Genomic DNA, 26,865 nt, shown 5'->3' with positions numbered 1-26,865 from the left:
TGCACAAATAGGCAGAAGTAATCAGTGGTATGAGATGTCTGGATAGTGGTTAATTTGGAGGAAGAGAGAGGGTGTAGAGGTTAGGAGGAGTCATGAAGGAGGCTTCTGGAATGTAAGTAATATTCTGTTTCATGATATGGTTTGTATATAATCCAGGTGTGTTCACGTCATCATAATTCATCATGCTAAAAACCTATGATTTGGCTACTTTCTTATGTATAGTATACATTTTTAATTTATTTTGTATTTTATTTTATTACTTTATTTTTTTGTCTTTTTAAGGGCCTCATCCATGGCACGCAGAGGTTCCCAGGCTAGGGGTCAAATTAGAGCTGTAGCCGCTGGCCTATGCCACAGCCAGAGCAATGCAAGATCTGAGCCGCATCTAAGATCTACACCACAGCTCACAGCAATGCTGGATCCTTAACCCACTAAATGAGGCCAGGGATTGAACCTGTGTCCTCATGGATGTTAGTCAGCTTCATTTCTGCTGAGCCATGACGGGAATTCCTGTTTTTTTTTTTTTTATTAAAGTATAGTTGACTTACACTGTTGGGCCAGTTTCTGCTATATAACAAAGTGACACACATGCACACACACACACATACCTACATACACACCCATAGTTTTTAAAATATTCTCTTCTATCATGGTCCTTGGTCCATCCTAGATGATTGAGTACACTTCCCTGTGCTATACAGTAGAACCCTATTGTTTAATCCATTCTGAATGTAATAGTTGGCATCTACTAACTGCAGACTCTCAGTTCATCTCATTCCCTCCCCCTTCTCCCTTGGCAACCACGAGTCTGTTCTCCATGACTATGAGTCTGCCTCTGCTCTGTAGATAGGTTCATTTGTGCCACACTGTAAATTCCACACATAAGTGATATCATATGGCACTTGTCTTTCTCCTTCTGACTTACTTCATTTAGTGTGATAATTTTTAGTTGCATCCATGTTGCTGTGAATGGCATCATTTCACTCTTTTTTTTATGGCAGTATTCCATTCCATATATGCACCACATCTTCTTAATCCATTTATCTGTCAGTGGACATTTAGATTGTTTCCATGTCTTGGCTATTGTGAATAGTGCTACCATGAACTTAGGGGTGCATATATCTTTCTGAGTTGTAGGTTTTTTTTTGGATATATCCCAGGAGTGGGATTGCTGGTTCACATGGCAACTCAGTATTTCAGTTCTTTGAGGAACCTCCATATTGTTTTCCATAGTGGTTTTGCCAACTTAAATTCCCACCAACAGTGTAGGAGGGTTCCTTTTTCTCCATAGACTCTCTAGCATTTGTTATCTGTAGGCATATTAATGATGGCCATTTTGACCAGTGTGAGGTGGCACCCCATTGCTGTCCTGACATGCGTTTCTCTAACAATTAGTGCTGCTGAGCATCCTTTCATGTGCCCATTGGCCATAAGCTTGTCTTCTTTGGAGAAATGTCTATTTAGGTCATCTGCTCACCCCTGGATTGGGTTGTTTGTTTCTTTGTTGTTGAGTTGCATGAGTTATTTGCATATTTAAGAGATTAAACATTTGTCAGTTGCATCCTTTGCAAACATCTCCCATTCTCTAGGTTGTCTTGTCTTTTTCCCTTTTTTCCTTATTTTTTCCTTTACATGCAAAAGCCTGCAAGTTTGATTAGGTCCCAACAGTTTATCCTTGTTTCCATTTCTATTGCCTTGGGAGACTGACCCAGTGAAACCTTCGTGCAATTTATGTTAGAGAATGTCTCACCTATGTTCTCTTCTAGGACTTCCATAGTGTCATATCTTATGTTTAAGTCCCCAAGCCATTCTGAGTTTATTTTTGTGCATGGTGTGAGGATGGGTTCCAACTTTATTGGTTTATATACAGCTGCCCAATTTTCTCAGTGCTACTTGCAGAAGAGATTGTCGTTTTCCCTTTCCATATCCTCTTGCCTCCTTTGTTGAAGATCATCTGACCCATAGGTGTGTGGGTTTATTTCTGGGATGCCCAGTCTGTTCCATTGATCTGCATATCTGTTTATGTAGTATACTTTAATTAAAAGATCACTTAAAAATAAAGGAAGAAAAACTCAAAAATAAAAAGACAGTTCTGGAGTTCCCGTCGTGGCTCAGTGGTTGGTGAATCCGACTAGGAACCATGGGGTTGTGGGTTCAACCCCTGGCCTTGTTCAGTGGGTTGAGGATCTCGCGTGGCTGTGAGCTGTGGTGTGGGTTGCAGATGCGGTTCGGATCCCGCATTGCTGTGGCTCTGGTGTGGGCCGGTGGCTATAGCTCCGATTGGACCCCTAGCCTGGGAACCTCCATATGCTGCAGGAGCGACCTTAGAGGGGGCAAAAAGACCAAAAAAAAAAAAAAAAAAAAAAAGACAGTTCTATTAAAAATTGGGCAAAGGATTTGAATAGATATTTCTCCTGTGAAAACATACAAAATGGCCAACAAGTATATGCAAAAATGTCCAACATGACTTGTCATAAGGGAAGTGCAAATCAAAAATGCAATTAGATACAACTTCTCCCCAACTATGATAGCTAAAATAAAAAGACAGTAACAAGTTGAGAAGCTGGACCCTCCTATTTTGATGTTAGGAATGTAAAATTGTTCAATCCTTTTAGAAAACTATTTGGCAGTAGTTTAAAATGTTAAAACATACACATTATGTATACCCAACCAATTGATAGTATGTATACACAAAAACTTATGCACATATGTTCATATTACAAAAACCTAAAACAATCTACATATTCATTATCTTGTATGAGTAAACAAAATATAGGATGTCCATATAGTAGAATATTATTCATCAATGAAAAGAAATGAAGGACCAATTCATGCTGTAACATTGATGATCCTTGAAAGTATTATGCTAAATGAAAGAAACGAGTTGCAAAAGGCCTCATATTATATGAAATGCCTAATATAGGTGTGTCCATAGAGATAGAATGTAGATTAGTGGTTGCCAGGATCTAGGGAGAAAAAAAGAGTGATTGCTAATAGGTACAGTGGTGGAGTGATTAAAATATCCTGGAGTAGATAGTGCTGATTGTTGCATAAATCACTGAATAGTATACTTTAAAAGAGTGAACTTATAGTACATATATTTTGTATAAATAAAGTTGTTATTTCAAAATAAAGATATTACAAAGGATCAACAAATTTGATTACTCAAAGATTAAAAATTAAAGTGAACCATAAAATAGCCAACTAGCAGATGCATTTCTAAGGTTTTTGGTAGTTAGAGTCTTCATATTATTTATGTGTAAAGAGGTTATATTTATCAGTGTGGAATAAAAGCTTAGAAAAAAATGTACCAAAATGGTGACAACTGATTATAGAAGGGGAGATTATAAAGGATTTTTTCTTTTTTTTCCTCCCCTATATGTTTATGTTTTCAACAATGTGCATTAATTATATAGGAATGATCAGGAATTATTATTTAGGAAAAACAATAATTCGTTGAAAGAAAAACCATATATCAAAAAAGCTTAAAATACACAGTTTCTTCTGTCCTGGTTCTTTTGATGAATCAAAAAGGCTCCAAAGGAAGATGGTTATATTATTTATGGAAATTGAGAATCCGGCTCTGCCACCTACTGCTGCTCTGAAATCTAGCTTTCCCTTCTGTGCATTGGGCCCATGTTGCCAGGCTGTGTAGAGTTGTGGCATGGATTAATGCATGGGAAAATCCTGACATACAATAGATGCTCAAGGAATTCTCTGCTTCAGCCCTTCCCTTTCAGTCTGGAAATTGAATTTTACATGTAGAAAAAAGGTGGTACCTTTGAGCAAGGACCACCAGAGAGAAAGAATTTAATAGCCTTACTTGAGGAAGAGTCTTAGCTCTGAATACACACACAGTTTGCCTGTGGAAAGAATTTAAAAGTGTCTTTGAAATGAGAAACCAGTGGAGAAATAAATTAGCAGCTCCCAATAGTCCTGTGGTATAATAAATGACCCAGGGACTTAGCTTCCTGGCTGTTGGGCTGTTGGCAAGTCACTTGTCTCTTCTGACTCTAACTGTTCTCATCTGGCAAGTTGAAAGCATTAAAGAAAGTGTCCTGCTTTAAAAATTCTGCCAAGTCTGGAGGCTCAGTGACTGGTAGTTTAGATTCTCAAAGGCCCTGCCTATGGACATGGCATTATTGCAAAGTTTAAATCTTTGCTTTGTTTGTGCCATCTTGGCCACCCCTGCCCTGGCCAGCAGGCCCTGCTCTCTCTTGTTGGTGCTCAGGTTCCCAGCTTATTGTTTATTTAGGGATTACAATTTCCTTATTGGCGTGTGCCCCCCCACCAGCAGGGTTGAGAAGTCAACCACAGGCCTCAAGTGAACTTCCCGCCTCAAGCTTCAGTAATGACAGTGTACCAGTTGTCACATGCCTTATCCCTAAGGCACGGTCCAGTTTCCACATCCCTCAAGACTGCACTGGTGACTTGGGGTGGCCTCAATTCCTCTGCCGCCTGTTGCTTTTTCCATGAGACAAACTTGTTGAACATAGAAGGGTTTGTGGTATGTTTTGGAGATCCTAAGAATGAGGCTCCAAACCAGGGCTCTTGAGGGCCTTGGGGGATGTTTAAAAGAATGGGAAGAACAAGTTCAGGTTGGTAGAAGGCCAGTTAGGAGAACTTGTTCACCCAGACTTTTCCCAAAGAGTGTTGGAAGCAAATAGAGGTGTCAGATGTCTATCTTTTTATTACTCCCTGTAGTGCATTTACAATTTTGCAAAGTATTATTTCACTGAATTTCTGGGAATTCAAGCTCTCTTTGGATTCAGATATTTGTGAAAGATGACATGGATCCAGGCTTGGGAGGGCAGGCTACACACACGCTGTGATCTTTAAAGGCTAAAAGTACTGTGTGGAAGAAAGGACTAAAATAGCCCAGCTTCTAGGTAGTTGACTATCTCTGAAACTAGTCTGTCCTAAGGTTGTCCAGGGAACAGCAAGATCCCAGCGCGTGGCCTCTTCGTTCCCATTCAGGGGAAGGCTACGTGGAGTGAACCATTTGAGCTTATAAAAGATGTCTAAAGAAAGTGATTAGAGAAGACAATTCAGGTGATACAGACCCACAGTTCATGAAGTATTATCATGAAGCAGACTGTTTCCACTTGGAGAACTGCAAAATGGAGTGGAAGGTAGGAAGCTTTTATCAGAGAAGAAATAAAGAACAAGGGAGAGAAAAATAGGAAGTATGTGATTGACAAGGGCTACACAGTTAACCGTATTTGAGGTGAAAAGGAATAAGGAAATAAATCTAAAGCCCAGAGTTGACTTACTGTTTGGGAGTTGGCTGACTGGATATACTGCATTTACAGTCAAGTAGAACATTTACAAGGACATGAAAGTTACATAAATTTGGTTTGTTGATTTGACACCTTCTTGAACCTTTAACATTATTTCAACAAAAGAGAAAATCGTAGGTAAGTTATTTAGCTTTTGTAAGTATCCTGATCTATAAAATGGGTAAAATAAATACTTACTTCATAGGGTTGTAGGCAAGATTAAGTGAGATTTTCGAGTACAGTGCTTACATTAGTGATCAGTACGCTTTAGCTAGGGTTGTTATCAGCTGCATTTTTAATACCACATTTGAGAAACACTGTTTGCTTCTGCCTGTGCTATACCTTTCTGTATATTCAGATAATGCAAATATTTTTGTATTTTAACATAAATGGGGAAGAAGAAAATGTGCGCATAAAAATGAAATCTTTTGATGTGTCTTTTTTTCCAGCCCGAGGAACTTAACAGATTTTTGTGTTACCTCCATCCTGAAAGAAAATGTCCTCAGAGGCCAGGTCATTGTTAACACACACACATACACACACATACACACCAAAACCTAGTCCACAGGTTAGTAGAGCTATACTGGTTGTTAAGATAACAAAATATTTCTTCGATTACCCCCATACTCTCAGAGTACCCCTCTCTAGCCCTTACTCTGGGACCCTCAAATCCAGCAACTAAAGCATTAACCCCTGTCCCCACAAGGAATTCCCAGACATGATTTCATTTCTACAGGTGGCATCTGTTCTGGTTGGTTCTTGCCCTGAGTGATACTGATTATTGAATGACCCAGCAACCACCTCTGATTCTGTGGGATTTAAAACACTGGGCTTCAGTTTCCAATTAAGATAACACATCTGCAGTGAAACTGCCATCATGTCACCAGTGATAATCCTCTGTTTTTCCCCTTGGTATTCAGTCTCTTTAAACCTTTCTTTGACTCCCTTTATTTCTTAAAACTTTCTTGTTTTCTGCAACTTTTTCATGACTTCCATCAGTTTTTTACCAATCTTTATTTTGGTGATTCCTCTACTATTTTTTCTAAACTTGATTCTCAACTACATCTGAGAATTATTTTACCACTAGGCTGATAGCTCATCATCTCTACTGTTTCAACTTCCACTTAAGCTTCTCTTTTTATTATTAACTTCCTCAAAGCTGTCTTACTGCCTTATTTTTTTTTTACCAGCTTTTAAATGACTCCCAGTCAGACTCAAGTACAGACTCCTGTCAGACTCATGTACAGACTCCTAGCTTGATTCTGCAGACTGCTTATCATTCAGCCTCACCTTCTCTTCATTCTCTTCTCCACTGCAACTCAAAGAGATCTATACTTTGTAGTCAGTCCCATCTTATTCTTCCTTGATATATAGTCAGTGATTATTCTCTTACTATGTGCTGGACATCAAGTTGAGTGCTCTTGACTTTCTGTGCATTACTTCTGACTAACATTTAATTTTCTATATGATAATCTTATTCTTACCTATCTCCATACCCCATATTATGGTCCTGTGCTTTTTGGAGGTTTCTTGACTCTTTTATGTTTGTCTTACCCATTTCTGACATCTCTGTGTTCTTATAAAATATTATATATAACTGTATTTTGTTGTTACCTTTCACATTGCTTCTTACATATTATACTTTTCTGGTTACAAGTAACTGAAACCCCACTATTGTATTTTGGTATTCTGGAGAGTGATTGATTTAGATGTAGCTGTATCTAGCTGTTCGAATGATGTTTATAAGGGCTCAGTCATTTAGGCAGATTATTAATTCATGGTATCAAAGAAGGCCACAAAGAGCCACAAGCCAATATTTTTCTTATCACTCGTAATCGCAGAAAAGGGGAGGATGTTGGATTTGTGTTGGTCTCCTCAAAGAACTCTGATTGGCCTTGATGGCATAGTGAGTTCATCCCCAGATCAGTCAATGTCTGGAGAATCTATAGTGCTTGCCATGGAGGGTCAGAAATGAAAATCCCACTAAGACCATGGGGAGTTGGGGAAATTTAGTTTCCAAGAGGAAAAGAAGCTGAGAAGATAGCCCAAAAAGAAACAGATACAGGAAGGAAGTCAATCTTTATAGAGCACCTACTCTGTGTTAGGTCTTATTCTGGAAGTTGTACATGTTGTCACTCATTTAATTCTTTTTTTTTTTTTTTTTGTCTTTTGTCTTTTGTCTTTTGTTGTTGCTGTTGTTGCTATTTCTTGGGCCGCTCCCGCGGCATATGGAGGTTCCCAGGCCAGGGGTTGAATCGGAGCTGTAGCCACCGGCCTACGCCAGAGCCACAGCAACGTGGGATCCGAGCCGCGTCTGCAACCTACACCACAGCACACAGCAACACCGGATCGTTAACCCACTGAGCAAGGGCAAGGACCGAACCCGCAACCTCATGGTTCCTAGTCGGATTCGTTAACCACTGCGCCACGAACGACGGGAACTCCGTCACTCATTTAATTCTCATAACAACCTTAGAATTAGCAAGGTTAGGAAAACACTAACAAAGGCAAACATGGTGGACTAAAAATAGTCTCTTCTACCTCACAGGAGTGAGGGATGGGTAGGGTCTTAATATAGTGTTGTTGGCTTATGATAATAATGGCAACCCTTTACTCTCCTGGGGGAGTTCCAGTAATAGATACTTTTCATGCATTATAGATCACTTGCAATTTTCATAACAAGCTCTTGAGTATGGTCTTATTTCAGAGAGGCCTGCTGTCTTGCCCCAAAACATAAAAGCCTAAAGCAAGATTTGCATTCAGGTTTGTGACTCTCTAAGGGTCAATTGAATTATTTTATCTTTAGCTCTTTTTGTTAGACTTGAGTCTGTTAACCATAACAACAAATTCATACATGGAGATCGAAATCCCAGAGGTCACATAGTGTCCAGCAAGAACCACTAGAGACATATTTTCTCCCTGTGGATCACTAGTAATGTGCACAGAGATAGGACAAGGGGACGGATGCATTCATGGGGCATGTGCTTCATAAAGAATGGTCAGAAGGAGGCAAATTAGACCATGAAAACACATCAAAACACCCTAATTACTTTTAATTTGAACTAGCCCAACCTGACTCTGTGCTTGGACATTTTGTTGTAAAGAATTAGATACCATTTGAACAAAGAGGCAAACAAAAACACCACCACCATGAAAAAACAGTACGGTATGTCCCCTGTCATCTTTTAATCTAGGTTATCATTTTTTTATAGTTTGATAAGGCTTAAGAAGAAGAGTTTTTGATCTTTTGTTTTTATTCTAACATGCCTTAGTTGCCTTTGAACAGGCCTCCCAACAAGTCCAAGTTGGTTTCTTACTGGAGTGCTTAACTTGGGCTTATATAACCATGGTAAATCCCACACAGTAAATCCTTCCAAAGGCAGGGCATTACTCAGATAACCAGACCAAGGGCTGCTCAGTTATGTTTGCAACTATAACTAGATGATTTTTAAAAGTTAATCCTTCAAGAGCCTCTGTGGTATCCAGTAATAATAGTCTAGAATTTTATTCTAAATAAAGTGTAATGTAATTATGTAGGGCTGTCTTGGCTCCTAAACATTAGATCACATCTTTTCTTTAAACCGGTTGACCTTAAGTTTGTTGATTAATGTTCATAGACCAATATATGATCACAGTGAGTTCCATGCTCTGTAAAAACTGCTTATATTTTCCTTCTTGGCTTGATATTAAAATGAAACCAGTAATTCTTCCTGTATTTGAAAGGAAAGCACATTGTGACACTCAGCAATAACATAATTATTACTTCTTGTGACTAAATGATACTGCTTTTTTGATGTTCCACCCACTCACCATTTTCAGTGTTCACAGTTCCTAGAGAGGAACTGAAATCTGTTTCTTGCTGTTTAAGGGGAACATAATGTTTGACAAACACAAAATGGGTAATAAATACATCCTTGCTGTCAAAGTTGCTCCAGAAAGTTACCCCCAGGGTTGTTGTATACTTACATAAAGTTGGATAGCTCTTGAGGGTAGCTTTGTGTTTGTCTAAATATATTTGGCCAGTAAAGTTGTCCTGGTTACTTTTGCATTGAACCGTCTTGTCCCTGGCATATGCTGGACACTTGAAGTCATTTAGATCACCGAAGTCACCTGAGGACCTTATGAAAATGCAGATACAGATTCAATAGTTCTAAGTTGTGGCATGAGATTCTCCATTTCTAAAAAGCTCTCAGGTGATGTCCGTGCTTCTGGTAAGTGGACCACATGTTGTGTAACATGGATGTATTCCATGTTAGAGAAGGATGCCCATGAATCTTCTTGAGATCTACCTGGTATCTCACACACCTGGCAAGTTGACGTATACTTAGTAGATGTTCTCTCTGTATATATGAAAGAATGAGAGACCTCCTCTATCTAATTTTACTATCAACTGTGGGAGACATGTCCCTGAAAAATACAAAGATTATTTTTTAAAAAAAGATAAAGCAGAGATAAACTTAGTCTTCCCACCTGACATTCATGCTCATTGCTGAAGTCCTCACACTCATGGCTGATTTAAGAATCATCAGGGTAGGCCAATTGGGTAGATGGCTGCTAGGGGTTCAATTCCAGTGATTTATTTATTGGTTTCCCATCAGATACCTATTTTGTATCTTTTGGATGATAGGTGTAAAATAGTCTTGGGCATGACTCTTTAAGTAGGAGTTATGATCTATAACTTATGTATAAATTAAAGTATTATTACAAGTATCATTTTATGAATGCATAGAAAGGAATGACTTAAAGAGACATTCAGTTCAGGTTTTTTTTTTCTAATTCATGGGTAATGAAGTAAACCCATTTCAGTTGGCTCCCCCCCCAAACTTTCCCCCAACATTCTTACAATCCTTAACTAAACTATAATATAAAAGCAAAACAATTTCATGCTTTTCCTAGCTCAAGACTATTTAAAAAGTGTCACCTGAGACATGGAGTAGTAAGTTCTAGGAGCATGGGAATTATATTCTTTCACTGATCTGAGCTCAGAGCAATCTGTCAGTAAACGACTTTTGAGAGACAGAAGCTGACAAGGTGATCTGGATATTTATGCTCCCAGTTATATTTAATTGGGGATAATCATGGCAAATTTTCTCTTGAAGAATCTAAAGCATTGTTTTGACTCTTCACTTTAGTAATAACCCTGAGCTTAACATGATCATTAAAGTCCTATATATATTTTTTTTAATTTTTATTTTTTAAGAAGTAACTTCTAGTGAAATAATACTAGGGAAAAAAAAAAAAAGTCAAGGTAAATTGAATACTTTGCTGTATGGGTTCCTGGAGCCATTCAAGCTAATATGCATTGAGAACCCTCCAAAATTATTTCTCAAACTTAGCTGACCCTGCAAACTCCTTTTCACAGAGCATTTGTGTTCTGTGGATTTGGGGAAGAGCTGTTAGGTGTTCTGTTTCACTTTCTCTGTCTCTAAGGAAGGCCTACAATTTTCTGTTTTGAGAGCTTACTTATTTGTAAAACACAGTCTGGATGAATATTTGAAAATCACTACATAAATTATTTTAAAACATGTTATAAATAACATGTAAAGATGCTTTGATGAAAATTCTTTGGGGGTTGGGAGTGAAATGTTGCTCTCTACCTTCTAAAACTCCACTTTGGGGGATGTTACACACATCTTCCGTTAAGTTTTTTTCTCTCTGTTCTAAACCTGTGCTTGAGTTTTTGAGCATGTGCATTTAGTATTTTTTTTTTTTTTTAAACAGCCACACCTGTGGCACCTAAAATTCCTGGGCTAGGGATTGAACCTGAGCCACAGCTGTGACCTACACTGCAGCTGTGGCAATGCCACCGGATCCTTTAATCTGCTGCACTAGGCTGGTGATTGAATTGTGTCTCCACAGCAACCTGAGCTGCTGCAGTCAGGTTCTTAAACCCACTCTACCACAGCAGGAACTCCCATAATTTATTATGGCTTATTTATTACTACATCGAGCCACATCTGGCCTTGTGAGGTAGTTTCCTTCCATAGTTCTCTTGAAATACAAGTTTTTAGTCGTATATTTTAGTTTTAGAACTTAAAAAAAATAAAAAGATAAAACGTATTCTCCCTGAATTCCTAAAGCTGAGGCAATGGAGAAGCTGTGACCACGGGAGTCATTTTCTTTGCCTTTATTTTTATGTTTATATTTCCTCATGTCTTTCTCTGGCTTAGCATTTTGAATATCTTCTTGGGCAGAATCAATAAATCATCTAGTAAATTTGTACATTTTCTGTCTGTTCTTCTATCTTGTGATATTCTCCCATCTCCTTTTCTCTATGTTTATGATTTTAGGAATGAGTTCTTAGAATTGATTTCTTATTGTATGAACAGAAGTATAAATAAGGATGGAAAAAAATAGACCCTTATTAAAGTGATGTCTATAATATTTCTCTTTTTTTTCATCTTCTTTTTGCTTCCCTTTTTTTTTCTTTTTTTTTTTGGTATTTTGGGACGTCTTTGGTTAAAGGAAAAAACAAATTGGTAAGGAAAAAGAAATTGTTGAGGAAAAAGAAAGACTGGTTAATTTAAGAGAATTGTTAAAATTAAAAAGTGCTATTTTTAAACTGTGTTTCACCATTTGGTGAAATTTTAACTCAGATGTATATGGGTCAAGAGGATTTTCTGTGTTTCTATTTTTCTATCTAACACGATTCTGACCTTTCTTTAGCAGCATGTAATTTTTTAAAATCAAGTGAAAAACTCCTTCTAACCTATTTAGAAATTGGCCATTGTGGTCCTTGGTAACTAAGGCCTTAGGAATTGACTGAGAAGAAAGCTGAGGGTTTTTTCTCCCCTTGGCTACATGATTGAGACCTTAAATTTTGACAGATGTCATCAAGAAGTTAAGGTGTAAAGTATGGGACTATAAATTATATATACACAAGTATAAATACGCATATATACATAAGTATAAACTTTAGATTTGAATCTGAGATTTTAGGAGATTTTATACCAGAAAGCTGGAATGTTGGCCTTTCCTTTCACACTTAACTTATAGTTAAACTCTTGAGAAGATTGTACTTAGATATTTGTAAATATTGAAAGATTGTATCTTAACAAAAGAGAGGAAATCTATATTATAATGATTAGTTTTAATTGAGATATTCTTCTATGTTTTATTTATCATCTTTTTGTCTTTTCTAGGGCCACACCCGTGGCATATGGAGGTTCCCAGGCTAGGGGTCGAATCCAAGCTGTAGCCGCCAGCCTACACCAGAGCCACAGCAACTCGGGATCCGAGCCACATCTGTGACCTATACCACAGCTCATGGCAACGCCAGATCCTTAACCCACTGAGCAAGGCCAGGGATCGAACCTGCAACCTCGTGGTTCCTAGTCGGATTCGTTAACCACTGAGCCACGATGGGAACTCCTCTTCTATGTTTTAAAAGAATAATATAGTACTAGACTTTCATGTGGATAAATAAAATTGTTAACACTGGGTATATTTGGGTGATGGGTTTGGGTGGAAATCATAATTATGTTGCTTTTCAAGTTTTCTGTAATCAGCATGTATTAATATTATAGTAAGAAAATATGTTGATTTAAAATGACACTCTTTTATTTATGAAGGTGCTTTGGAACTTTTAGAAGTTCTTTCTCCATAGCCTTTTTCATTATTGCTATTCTTTTTATCTGTAGAGTTCTCATAGCTTAGAACTCAAATGAGTTACTAAGGATGACTCCCTGCATTCATCAATGTGGGCTGCTATGACAAAATATCACAGGCTTGTGACTTAAAAAACAGAAATTGATTTTCTCATAGTTCTGGAGGCTGAAAGTCTGAGGTAGGTGTGGCAGCATGGTTGGATTCCTATGAGAACTCTCTTTCTGGCTTGCACACAGCCACCTTCTTGCTGTGTTCTCACATGGCAGAGAAAGAAAACAAGCCCTTTGGTATTGCATCTTATGAGGTCCCTAATCTCATCATGAGGTCTCCATCCTCATGACCCCATCTAAACCTGATTACCTCCCAATGGCTTCATCCCCAAATATCATCACATTAGGGGCTACGGTTTCAACATATAAATTTTGGAGGCAGTAGACATTCCATCCACAACATTCTCTGTGCTCAAACCACCAGTAAACAAGATTTCCCAGATAATGCATCTAAAATAGGAAAAAAACTGGCAGGCTGTACATAAAAACATTATCCCTGAGTAGTAGAATTAGAGGGGATTTTCTCCATTTTCTGTGAATTTAAAGTATATTACTGTTATAACTGAAAAAATAAATATTATTCTTAAAGCAAAATGAAATACTACTGAATGTAACATTCCATAATAATCTTGCAAATTTCAGAATCTTTTTCTTTTATATTCTTGAGGTTTTTCTGAGAATTAATTAAAGTGTCTCCAGCACTTAGAGGACCCAGATATGGGCACACAGTAGAGCTCAGTAAGTAGCTGTTTCTGCTCCTCTGTTTTTTCCTTTTAACAATGATGGCAATGTTAATGATAATAATGGTTATCATATTGCCACATGAAACATGCCATTGGGCATGTAATATAGGAAAGTAAAATAGAAAATAGCCACAAAATCAGGACAGACATAAATGTTGAAAAGTTTTTTCTATGAGTTGTAAATAGATTAACCCATTTATTATCTTTATTTTGGAAATTTTTTTTTTTTTTTTTTAGATTCTAAAAAATGAATTAGCAAAAAAAGAAAAAAAATCACTTGGCTTGTTTTTCATCAGCTTTCAGTTACGAATGTAATATAAGCTCCTTGAATCTGAACAATAAAATGTCAGGTAGATGGTGACAGAAAACTAGAAGTCAAACTTTCAATGGTTTTCTTCCAAAAGGTTTAGACTCTGATTTGAGAGTCTCTGCTTTTTTTTTTGTTGTTGTTGTTGTTGTTTTTGTCTCTTTGTCTTTTTAGGGCCACACCTGCGGCATATGGGGGTTCCCAGGCTAGGGGTCCAATTGGAGCTGTTGCTGCCAGCCTACGCCACAGCCACAGCAACACAAGATCCGAGCAGCATCTGTGACCTACACCACAGCTCATGGCAACACTGGATCCTTAACCCACTGAGCAGGGCCAGGGATCGAACCCGTAACCTTATGGTTCCTAGTAGAATTCCTTTCCACTGTGCCATAACGGGAACTCCTTACCTGCTTTTTAATTCATCACTTCTGATCATACTTATGTCATACTTATTCATACTTATCATACTTATGTGCAGAATCTCATTTCCCTTTTTAAGAAAAAAATCACTATATTTTCTCCTCAATTAACCCCACAATTGAGTGTAGTATTTCTAGTTTTTTAACTATGTAAATTAATAGGTTAGAAATGCCCTTCAAGGTGGTAATGTTTTTTGTCATGCAGGGAGCTGACTGCTTACCAAATAAATCATGATGTGATATATTATTTCCAGTTGCTATAAATTTTCAATATTTGGTGTATCATTCATACTAAGTCATGACTCAGTTATTTAATTTCACTTATGCCTGTTTTTTAGATGAGAATCCTTTTCCCTGTTAGTAGACTTGAATTTCCTTCTCTTTCACAGTCAAATTCTAAGCATGTCTTATAAAACCTGTCATAGAATACACATACGAACAAACCATTTTTGTGTTTACAAGTAGACTCCTAAAAATATACACTGTTCAACTATATCTAGAATTACAAATTTGTCCACTTATGTGGTGTTTTTGTTTTTTTAGGACTCTAGATTACTTATATTACTGTTGCTTTGGTAATTTGATTCCCAGATAAGACACAAACACATGTAGGTAACTTTCTCTATAGTATTGACATATGCTTTTAATTGAGAGTTTAAAAATAATCTAAAGTTATCTTCAGAAGTGAAATTTTTTTTTTCTAAATTCAGGCCTCTGTCTACAACATAGTTAATGTATTACTACCAAAATTGCTTTCTGAAATTCTGTTTTGATAATATTGAAAAAAAAATTGTATCTTTCATTCTTTTTCTTTTCTTTTTTTTTTTTTTTTTTTTTTTTTTTTTTTTTTTTTTTTACCAACAGGACACAAAAATTGCTTCATTGGAGCGAAACATAAGGGATCTTGAGGATGAGATCCAGATGTTAAAAGCCAATGGTGTGCTAAACACTGAGGACCGTGAAGAAGAGATAAAACAAATAGAGGTTTACAAAAGTCACTCCAAGTTCATGAAGACCAAGGTATGGTCCAAAGTTATAAACTTTTATACTCTTAGTGTGACTAGAAAGTTGTGGTTTACATATATACTTTCCTCAAATATCCACATAATCTGCTTTATGTGATATATGAAATATATGGACGATGAAAGAATGAAGAGGATTTTTAGTTCAGAAGCATAGATTCCAGAAAGACATCAGAGAAAACCTTTGGTAGACTTTCTACTTACTAAGAGTTCAGGGTCTTCTAATGAGTTCCTTTGGTGTTCTTCTGTCTTGGGAATTAACATTTATTTATTTTATTTTATTTTATTTTATTTTATTTTATTTTATTTTATTTTATTTTTGTCTTTTTGCCATTTCTTGGGCCGCTCCCGCGGCATATGGAGATTCCCAGGCTAGGGGTCGAATCGGAGCTGTAGCCACCAGCCTACGCCACAGCCACAGCAACGTGGGATCCGAGCTGCATCTGCAACCTTCACCACACCTCACGGCAACGCTGGATCGTTAACCCACTGAGCAAGGGCAAGGATCAAACCCGCAACCTCATGGTTCCCAGTCGGATTCGTTAACCACTGTGCCACGACGGAACTCCCCAACATTTATTTTTAATGGTCTTCTCTTTTCTAAATTTCCCAAGTTTTCATAAGTTTGCTGTTTTTAAAATTGCCAAATTTTTGGTCCATCTCTATAAGGTGATTTTCTTAAAAGATATTGATCCTAGAATCCAATTTAACTGCTCTGAATGGTATGAAGATATTTTGCTTTTAATATAGTATCTAAAAACAGAACTGATTTTGAGTCCTAGTGCTGCCATTTGTTGAAATTACTCAACCTCTCTAAGTCTCAGTTTCTTCATCCATAAAATATGGTAAGAAAAAGAAAAATACCTTCATTGTTGAGTTGCTTGGACAATTCCAGATTACACATTTAAAGCACTTAGTCCCTTGACTGAGAATGCTCTTGTTATTATTGTTGTATGCTGCTATGGAATATTTATGAAATGTTATTATAGTAACCTGTTCCATTGTTTTATTTCAGTATTGCCAGTTTTAAAGACTTTGGGTTGCAAATAGATCAGTTACCTGAAAATCTATTATTTTTACATATGCATAATTATTAAATTTATGAATAGCTCAGTAGGCCTTTTGACACTTTGAAATGCATTAATTTGTTCCTCTATTTAAACCATTTTTCTTTTTGCAAACAATAACCATACCAATTTAAACATTTTTTTTCTCCTACCACTTGCTCTTAAACACTCTTGTTCTTGTTCTAGGTTTTATTCCTAGTTGTTGCCTTATAAAATGTAGGAGAGTTAAGAGTGATTCAGACTTCTGTGAGAAAGCAGTGGGAGTAGAGTGAAAAAAATATTTAAAATGATGGTTATGATTTTTATCAGTTGTGAAATACATGCATACTCATTGCAGAGAATTTGCAAAATTATAGAGGGGAAATAATAATATCTAGTGTTCTACTTCACCATGTATGTTTGTGTATGTATATGTGTTTCTCTAGGGGAAAAAAACCAAACTATGTTTAATTCTGCCAACTTCCATCTGTAAGTTGATGTTGAAATTATGCTGAAAGGTTTGGATCAAGAAGTGAAAATAAGAAAAGGAGAAGGTCCAATATATTTGAATGTAACCCCTCTCTTTTGGCCACAAAATGCAGAATGGGTTTCTCCACTCAGTCCTCCCTTCTGGTTTCTTTTTTGCAATCCTTCCCTCTTAGAGAGTTGAGATAAGGTGCAGCAAGCATATTAGTATGGTGGCCTGCAGACAATGACAAATGCACAGATATGAGTGAATGCATGAAGTTTGGGAGAAATTATTGTTTTGGCTGAAACTTTTTCTCACCACCCTGTTCTGTCATTCAACAGTGGGAGATAGTTTGAGCCACTTATACAACTGAAAATGCCATGAAGTTTGTAAACGTTGCCCTCACCATAGATTGTGTCCAGGTGAATAAAATATATGTCTTCAGCAAGCAAGTCATGACCTTTATTAGCCCACAGTCTTCTGAGACACCATCAATTCTTAGGATGGTTTTAACTTTTAATAGGTACTTCCAGAGGTTCCCAAAGTGGTCAGGTCAGAAGGATGGTTACGGAGAGAAATTGAGAAAGATGAAAAGAGACTAGGCTGAAGACTTAAAGTAGACTCTGATAAATCTCTAGCCTGCCTTTGCTAGCTGCATGGCCTTGGGGAGTGACTTAAGTCACTCTGGCACACTTTCCTCTTCTGTAAAATGGGGGCAACACTGCAAACCTTAGAGGGTGCCTCATAGGGTTAAATGTAATAATGTAGTTAAAGTACCTGGCTCAAAAAAGTAGCTAATAATTATATCAATTATTATTGATGTATAATCAAATGTAATGGTAATAATAACTATTATATTTTTCCTAACAAGGAAAAAATAAATTTCTAAGAAATACAGATAAAAATGAATTCTTATAATATCATGCAAATATCCCCTATAGACTGGTAAAAATTAGGTAAGAAATACTGGTAAGTGTTAGTTTTTAATATTTTCTCCATTGAAAGAATGTTTTTATTGGTTTGGACTATAACATTTATTCATTATACCTCATATCATTACTTTACTTATTTATTTTTCTTTTCTACATTGAGAGGGTAGTGTGATTCCTTATTTAAGCCTAGGTATGGTCAAGCAGTTCTATTAAGACATAGTTATCAGTATGCGTTTAGTCCTTAGTGCTTTTGTTTTGTGCTTTTTGGGATCCCTTAGGCTATGTGAACTGATTCTAGTTGAGTGAACTATTTATCATAGAACTTGTTAAATTTTAGAGGCATGGGTTAATATCCTCTAAAATTGGATCACTATCATAGTTCATAGTCCATTGTGGCTATAGGATAACTCTTCTACAAAGTTTATATGAATACATTGCTTGTCAGTATCATCACAGATACCCAAGGAGCTAACTTTTGTAATGGTTGTACACATCGACAAGAAAATTGTTTAGTATCACAATTTGAGTCTCTCGAACCCTTTTATTTATGCAGAGTTGTATCGATAAAACTTTCATTGGTGACTTTTGAGCTCTGTGGTCTCCAAAGACTTACTAAACATCCTTTTTTAGCACATGATACTGAGCTAGCTACAGAGGGGCACTAAAAGTGCATGTTCCAAGTATTTCCCATTTCCCAGTACTGACCACTTAGTTGGGAAAATAAGAAATGCATTCAAAACACTAACCTGAAGATATGATGGAAGGAAAGTTCACTTAGGGCTGGAGTAATGCAAGCTGTTTAACTTTAGAGTTAGCATTTTTTTTTTTTTTTTTTGTCTAAATAATCAGATTGGGAAAACTGCAGTGACAGGTCTGGTGAAGAATGCAAACTCAGATCAATGTCTGAGCAAACCTAGAAGGATAAGTAAAATATCATTAAACCCCCAACTCTGCACAGATAGGGAAATAGGAAGAACTCAAGTCTGTATGAAATGACAGGTTTTCAAAAAATAAAAGACATTTTTAATTTAAATTGGAAAAATCTACAGGCTCCAAAACTTGGGAAACGGAAATGTGATTGTTAACTCACTGAGTTTAAGGAAGTAGTTATAGAAATGGAAAACATAAGGTGACTTTGGATCTACTAGCAGAAAATGCTATGTTTGAGGCAGGGACAGTTGACGTTAAAAACTGTTTTGGTGGTTTATAAAGACTCAAAGAGTCGTTGCAGAAAAACTTTTCAGAAATTCTTATAAAATGCTGCAAGAGGAGGGGAGTGGAACTCTTTGGAAACCAAACCCAAAGTTGCAGCTAAATATTGTTACTTCTTCTTGCTGTTTGTTGTGAATTTATAGAAAGCTTTTAAAATTTCCTCAGAGAACTTTTCTTTTACTGGTCTTTTGGAGAGGTATCTTCGGAATGATCACTGTTTACAAAGATGCCAGGCTTGGAAGTGCTTTTTAATCCGAATATTTCCTTAATAGAGGTCTAATGTATCTTCTATCATGATTACTTGGAAGCTTACTATTTTTTTAATTAAAAAAGATTTAAAAATTTAACCTAATTATGAAAAAATAGATCCTAAAATAGCCATGCTTTCATTTGCTTATGTATTTCTTTCTTTTTTTTTTAATTTTTTTTTCCCCACTGTACAGCAAGGGGGTCAGGTTATCCTTACATGTATACATCTTTTCCCCCACCCTTTGTTCTGTTGCAATATGAGTATCTAGACATAGTTCTCAATGCTATTCAGCAGGATCTCCTTGTAAATCTATTCTAAGTTGTGTCTGATAAGCCCAAGCTCCCGATCCCTCCCACTCCCTCCCCCTCCCATCAGGCAGCCACAAGTCTCTTCTCCAAGTCCATGATTTTCTTTTCTGAGGAGATGTTCATTTGTGCTGGATATGAGATTCCAGTTATAAGTGATATCATATGGTATTTGTCTTTGTCTTTCTGGCTCATTTCACTCAGTATGAGAGTCTCTAGTTCCATCCATGTTGCTGCAAATGGCATTATGTCATTCTTTTTGATGGCTGAGTAGTATTCCATTGTGTATATATACCACTTCTTCCGAATCCAATCCTCTGTCGATGGACATTTGGGTTGTTTCCATGTCCTGGCTATTGTGAATAGTGCTGCAATGAACATGTGGGTGCATGTGTCTCTTTTAAGGAGAGCTTTGTCCAGATAGATGCCCAAGAGTGGGATTGCGGGGTCATATGGAAGTTCTATGTATAGATTTCTAAGGTATCTCCAAACTGTTCTCCATAGTGGCTGTACCAGTTTACATTCCCACCAACAGTGCAGGAGGGTTCCCTTTTCTCCACAGCCCCTCCAGCACTTGCTATTTGTGGACTTATGAATGATGGCCATTCTGACTGGTGTGAGGTGGTGTCTCATGGTAGTTTTGATGTGGATTTCTCTTATAATCAGCGATGTTGAGCATTTTTTCATGTGTTTGTTGACCATCTGTATATCTTCCTTGGAGAACAGTCTATTCAGGTCTTTTGCCCATTTCCCATTGATTGATTGGCTTTTTTGCTGTTGGGTTGTATAAGTTGCTTGTATAGTCTAGAGATTAAACCCTTGTCTGTTGCATCATTTGAAACTCTTTTCTCCCATTCTGAAAGTTGTCTTTTTGTTTTCTTTTGGGTTTCCTTTGCTGTGCAAAAGCTTTTCAGTTTGATGACGTCCCCTGGGTTTATTTTTGCTCTTATTTCTATTGCTTTGGGAGACTGACCTGAGAAAATATTTATGATGTTGATGTCAGAGAGTGTTTTGCCTATGTTTTGTTCTAGGAGTTTGATGGTGTCCTGTCGTATATTTAAGTCTTTCAGCCATTTTGAGTTTATTTTTGTGCATGGTGTGAGGGTGTGTTCTAATTTCATTGCTTTGCATGCAGCTGTCCAGGTTTCCCAGCAATGCTTGCTGAATAGACTTTGTTTTTCCCATTTGATGTTCTTGCCTCCCTTGTCAAAGATTAATTGACCATAGGTGTCAGGGTTTCTTTCCGGATTCTCTATTCTGTTTCATTAGTCAGTCTGTCTGTTTTGGTACTAGTACCACACTGTTTTGATGACTGTGGCTTTGTAATATTTTTTGAAGTCTGGGAGAGTTATGCCTCCTGCTTGGTTTTTGTTTATGTTTTTCCAATTTCAGTTGAATGTTGTTTTTATGGCCCATTGGTGATAAAATTTACTCAGCATTTGATTCCTCTTTAATAACAGAGTATGATTTTAATCAATCTCAAAGTCAATATGCAACTATTTAATCCAAATAGGTAAATAAAGGCAGCTAATAATAGTTCTTATATAGAAAATCATTTAAGAATTAGAAGTATATTAAAATAGATAACTTTAAATGTTTCAATGAGAATTTGACATAGAGGGAGTTCCCGTTGTGGCTCAGCGGAAACAAATCTGACTAGCATGCATGAGGACGCAGGTTCAATCCCTGACCTTGCTCAGTGGGCAAGGATCTGGTGCTGCTGTGAGCTGTGGCGTAGGTTGATATTGTGGCTCAGATTCCCTGTTGCTATGGCTGTGGCAATATGCTGGTGGCTACAGCTCTGATTCAACCCTTAGCCTAGGAACCTGTGTATGCCGCTGGTGCTCCCTAAAAAAAAAAAAAAAAAAGAAAATTTTATATAGAAACATTGTTGTGATATGAAAAGGGAGGGTGCTTGCATTAATTATTAAAATGAATAAGGAATGTAGGTTAGAAGGAAAGAAAGTATTTTAAATAGCCATGTGAAATGACATGTGCCTCCATTTTGATGTTGAGCAGATGGCTGGGACTGGTAAGGCTTCTTGAAAGCTTTGTGATTAAATTAAGTAGCAGTGAAGACCTAAATTTGCTTTTATAAATATGACATCATAGAAAAACCATGACATAACATTTTTGGAATAGTGGAAGGTGAACTGCAAAAATGTAAAAGCAGAGTTCAGAATCTCAACTTGTGCAAAGTCAGGGATACCAGACAGTCAGCCAGGGTGAAAATATGCATCTTGCAAGCCCTTTGGAATATGCATGTTGTCTCTGAGAACTGAGCTCTGGGAGACCTCCCAGGCTGAGCTGTGCACCTCTCCCCTGTTTGAAAGTCCAGTTTTACCCCAACACCAAAGGCTTTGAGGAATTAGACTGTGAGAGCAGAATCTTAAGACGTAGTGGAAAGCATGAGTTACTTCAGGAGCATTGTTATAGGCTTTAGGATTGGAATGTACCATATAAATAATTGTTTTTCTAATAGGGAAAGAATGATGGCATCCCATTTTCTCTACAAGGCTTTGTTCGTACTCTAACACATTTTTCATCTACTGATCCCAGTACTTCTGTTTCCATTCCCTCTGTTTTCAGAGTTTGCCAAAGACACCACTCTGCTGTCTTAGATTCCCCCTTTATTCTGAATTTGTAATACATTTTCTTATTAACCTCTGAAAGATTACAAACGTTGTAACTCAAACTGCATGATAATAAGCATATCACCTTCTAGACCTGAGGGTCAGATCTGCAGTGAAAAAGAAGCTGTTTTCCTTGGCAGTGTAGTTTTTTCAGGGTGTTAGTTGTGTCACAGACGTAAGTGGTGGAAGAACTTTCAGACAAGATGAAGTGTGTCTGATGTCCACATGGACCTCATATAATGCATGTGATGTAATTCCGATTGGCTTTTCTTCTTGATATCACAGAGCCAGGCCATCCGCGGCCTCAGTTCTCATATATGTTCGATTGCATCACTTTACATTTTTATGGAGCTTATGGCTATAAAAGAAGCCAAAGGCATATTTTTATGGAATAATATGATTTTTTTACCTTGTAAGTATATTCCCCTCAGAAAAGCCTTTTTCTGTTTTTGTCTGCATCAAATATTTATTTAAAGTTTTCCTCATGGCAGTGATAGTCTGAAAGCTATTTAAAGCAACTGCCTATTTAATATTTATAGCCTGAAATAGTTTTATCATTATGAATCTATTTTTATTGAATGACGTAGGTGTATGTAGAACCTGCCATGTCTTCCTTCCTATTAAATACTATTCCATTGATCAAGTTAATTTCATTCAAATTCCTCTCTCAATACCCCACTCCCACATGAGATTTCTACTCCAATATTTGTAGAAGTTATCAAAAACAAATTTTTTTTTTACCATAAACATCATCTTTACTTAGATATGTAGAGTTAAAATTTTTTTAGCTTTATTTTCAAGTGACTCAGTTTTTTTTTAAGGCAGTAACAAATTAAATTTATAATAATTTGACAATGGTTTGAAGCAAGAGGAAAGAAAAATACATTTTTCATATATCCCATCTCAAAAAGTTATTGAGTTTTTATGGTATGTTAAACTAGTGTTCACAACAAGTAAAATATAAATTTATCCTCTGTAACAAAATACATTTGCCACTATGACAAAACATTTACCAAAATGAAGCACTGAAAGGAACAATAAGAAGAAGAGTGCTAAAATTAATGTCTAAACTCGACTGAATATCTACTTTGGGCAAGGCACAATGCTAAGTGATTTACAGGTATCAGCTCATTTAATTCTAATGACAACTTTGAGGTTAAATATTTTTTTTTATAATAATTTTTTTTAATTTTCCCACTGTACAGCAAGGGGGTCAGGTTATCCTTACATGTATACATTACAATTACAGTTTTTCCCCCACCCTTTCTTCTGTTGCAACATGAGTATCTAGACATAGTTCTCAATGCTATTCAGCAGGATCTCCTTGTAAATCTATTCTAGGTTGTGTCTGATAAGCCCAAGCTCCCGATCCCTCCCACTCCCTCCCCCTCCCATCAGGCAGCCACAAGTCTCTTCTCCAAGTCCATGATTTTCTTTTCTGAGGAGATGTTCATTTGTGCTGGATATTAGATTCCAGTTATAAGTGATATCATATGGTATTTGTCTTTGTCTTTCTGGCTCATTTCACTAAGTATGAGAGTCTCTAGTTCCATCCATGTTGCTGCAAATGGCATTATGTCATTCTTTTTGATGGCTGAGTAGTATTCCATTGTGTATATATACCACCTCTTCCGAATCCAATCCTCTGTCGATGGACATTTGGTTTGTTTCCATGTCCTGGCTATTGTGAATAGTGCTGCAATGAACATGTGGGTGCATGTGTCTCTTTTAAGGAGAGTTTTGTCCAGATATATGCCCAAGAGTGGGATTGCGGGGTCATATGGAAGTTCTATGTATAGATTTCTAAGGTATCTCCAAACTGTTCTCCATAGTGGCTGTACCAGTTTACATTCCCACCAACAGTGCAGGAGGGTTCCCTTTTCTCCACAGCCCCTCCAGCACTTGCTATTTGTGGACTTATGAATGATGGCCATTCTGACTGGTGTGAGGTGATATCTCATGGTAGTTTTTTTTTTTTTTTTTGTCTTTTGTCTTTTGTTGTTGCTATTTCTTGGGCCGCTCCTGCGGCATATGGAGGTTCCCAGGCTAGGGGTTGAATCGGAGCTGTAGCCACCGGCCTACGCCAGAGCCACAGCAACGCAGGATCCAAGCCGCGTCTGCAACCTACACCACAGCTCACGGCAACGCCGGATCGTTAACCCACTGAGCAAGGGCAGGGACCGAACCCGCAACCTCATGGTTCCTAGTCGGATTCGTTAACCACTGCGCCACAACGGGAACTCCCTCATGGTAGTTTTGATTTGCATTTCTCTTATAATCAGCGATGTTGAGCATTTTTTCATGTGTTTGTTGACCATCTGTATATCTTCTTTGGAGAACAGTCTATTCAGGTCTTTTGCCCATTTTTCCATTGATTGATTGGCTTTTTTGCTGTTGGGTTGTATAAGTTGCTTGTATAGTCTAGAGATTAAACCCTTGTCTGCTGCATCATTTGAAACTATTTTCTCCCATTCTGTAAGTTGTCTTTTTGTTTTCTTTTTGGTTTCCTTTGCTGTGCAAAAGCTTTTCAGTTTGATGAGGTCCCCTGGGTTTATTTTTGCTCTTATTTCTATTGCTTTGGGAGACTGACCTGAGAAAATATTTATGATGTTGATGTCAGAGAGTGTTTTGCCTATGTTTTGTTCTAGGAGTTTGATGGTGTCCTGTCGTATATTTAAGTCTTTCAGCCATTTTGAGTTTATTTTTGTGCATGGTGTGAGGGTGTGTTCTAATTTCATTGCTTTGCATGCAGCTGTCCAGGTTTCCCAGCAATGCTTGCTGAATAGACTTTGTTTTTCCCATTTGATGTTCTTGCCTCCCTTGTCAAAGATTAATTGACCATAGGTGTCAGGGTTTCTTTCCGGATTCTCTATTCTGTTCCATTAGTCTGTCTGTCTGTTTTGATACCAGTACCACACTGTTTTGATGACTGTGGCTCAAGTGACTCAGTTCTATCTGTGGAATCAATTATATACTGTGCTGTCAACTACAACTGCATATGATTTGGGACAATACATCTTGAAAAGGGGACTGGTCATGCTGTTCACAACTGATTTAATTTATTTTATAATGTTTCATAATCCTAATCCTGATATTTTCTCATTTTATTTATACTCCGTTCTTGTTGTATGAGAGAGAGGAAGAGAGAAGAAGGGTTGAGGGAGAAAACTTAATTTTGTTCTAGCTAAAAACCGTAGACTCATGATTCGTTAAATTAGAAAGAAATAAAGGGTTTCATGGATTGTACAGACTTGAGCAGTGCCACCACCTGGTCACACATACCCAGAGCATGTGGATAATCTATCAGTTCTTTTTCAGTGAACCTTTAACATACTAAGAATCCTTTTCAAGACTACCTTTTGGCCAGGCACTACCGAACTTTTAGACTTGGCAACCAAGATTAAACTTATTTGTCCCCTGGTCTAGAATGACTGCTCCCTGAAAATGAGATTCCATATCAACTTTTTTAGTAAATGGTGTAACCTGAACACTTCTGAAGATGAGAATCTCACTACTTTTTAAGCCTCTTACTCTTCTCATGCTCAGCAGTTATTGTCGATAGATTGGTTCCTGTTTAAGCCAGTTTTAATTGCTGTAAAAAACAACAAAAACCCCCACAATTCTGAATCAAATATAGTTAAAATACAGTTTAAAACATACTTAGAACTTTTAAGTTAGAATCTCAAGGGCCCAATAAACCAAAACAAGGGAGCTGGAGTAATAAGCAGAGTACTAATTATATTTTCTTTTTTTTCTTTTTCTTTTTTTTTTTTTTTTTGTCTTTTTGCTATTTCTTGAGCCGCTCCTGCAGCATATGGAGGTTCCCAGGCTAGGGGTCGAATTGGAGCTGTAGCCACCAGCCTATGCCAGAGCCACAGCAACGCAGGATCCGAGCTGCGTCTGCAACCTACACCACAGCTCACGGCAATGCTGGATCGTTAACCCACTGAGCAAGGGCAGGGATCGAACCTGCAACCTCATGGTTCCTAGTCGGATTCATTAACCACTGCGCCACGATGGGAACTCCCCTAATTATATTTTCTTGTTGGCATTTGCTAGACAAATGAACTTGAACTTTAGTTTTCACAGTCACAGAAACACTGAAGGAAAGAGACAGAAACCTGAACCTGCTCAAGGTGAGAAGGTGAATAGGAATACCACTACCACTACCACTGCCACATGAAGCTGGGATCCTAGACCGTTACATGCTTAGTGCCAGGGTAAAGTAAAAATGAACTCCTCACTCTACTTTCATCCCACCTAGACTAAGGGGTGCCAGGCAAATTAATTAATTAATTAATACACTTTGAGCCAAGAAAAAGATGGAAAAAACCAGCTTTGAGAAGCCATAACTCAGCTGATTCTTACACACATGTCCAGTGTGAGATGATCCGAAAACTTTTAGGTATAGGATGTTTAAAGGGGCCCTTGGTTAGTAGTATCCCAGGTATTGGCAGAGACAGATGCTCCGAAGGACCACATGTTCAAGTTAGACCTCGATGTTTTTCTCTGGATAAAGTTCCAAAACACATGAGCAAATACTAAACATTTTTAAAAAATTACAAAAGCTGCAAGAAAGCAAGCCACCAT

The 26,865-nt window shown here is 37.3% G+C and overlaps 1 protein-coding gene across 50 annotated transcripts in view; it reads left to right on the top strand.

Annotated features, from left to right (window-relative positions):
* The window catches only part of ERC2 (ELKS/RAB6-interacting/CAST family member 2), a 983,951-nt gene that overhangs the window by 323,388 nt on the left and 633,698 nt on the right, over positions 1–26,865 (top strand). For all 50 annotated transcript variants that reach the window (XR_014823359.1, XR_002337959.2, XR_014823361.1 and 47 more), the window contains one exon: positions 15,271–15,426. Coding sequence is in view for 17 of the 50 variants with exons in the window: in XM_021070729.2 (XP_020926388.1) it covers positions 15,271–15,426 (156 nt within the window). In the remaining 33 variants the exon portion in view is untranslated. The remainder of the gene's footprint in view (positions 1–15,270; positions 15,427–26,865) is intronic.

This window comes from Sus scrofa, chromosome 13 (assembly GCF_054392235.1).
Source record: "Sus scrofa isolate SSC_HxYL_T2T_F1_AM1 chromosome 13, Sscrofa_HxYL_maternal_Yorkshire_Landrace_v2.0, whole genome shotgun sequence".
In the NCBI taxonomy this organism is placed as follows: domain Eukaryota; kingdom Metazoa; phylum Chordata; class Mammalia; order Artiodactyla; family Suidae; genus Sus; species Sus scrofa.
The sequence above is the reverse complement of the archived record's forward strand: the minus strand, read 5'-3'. Positions and strand labels throughout refer to the sequence as shown.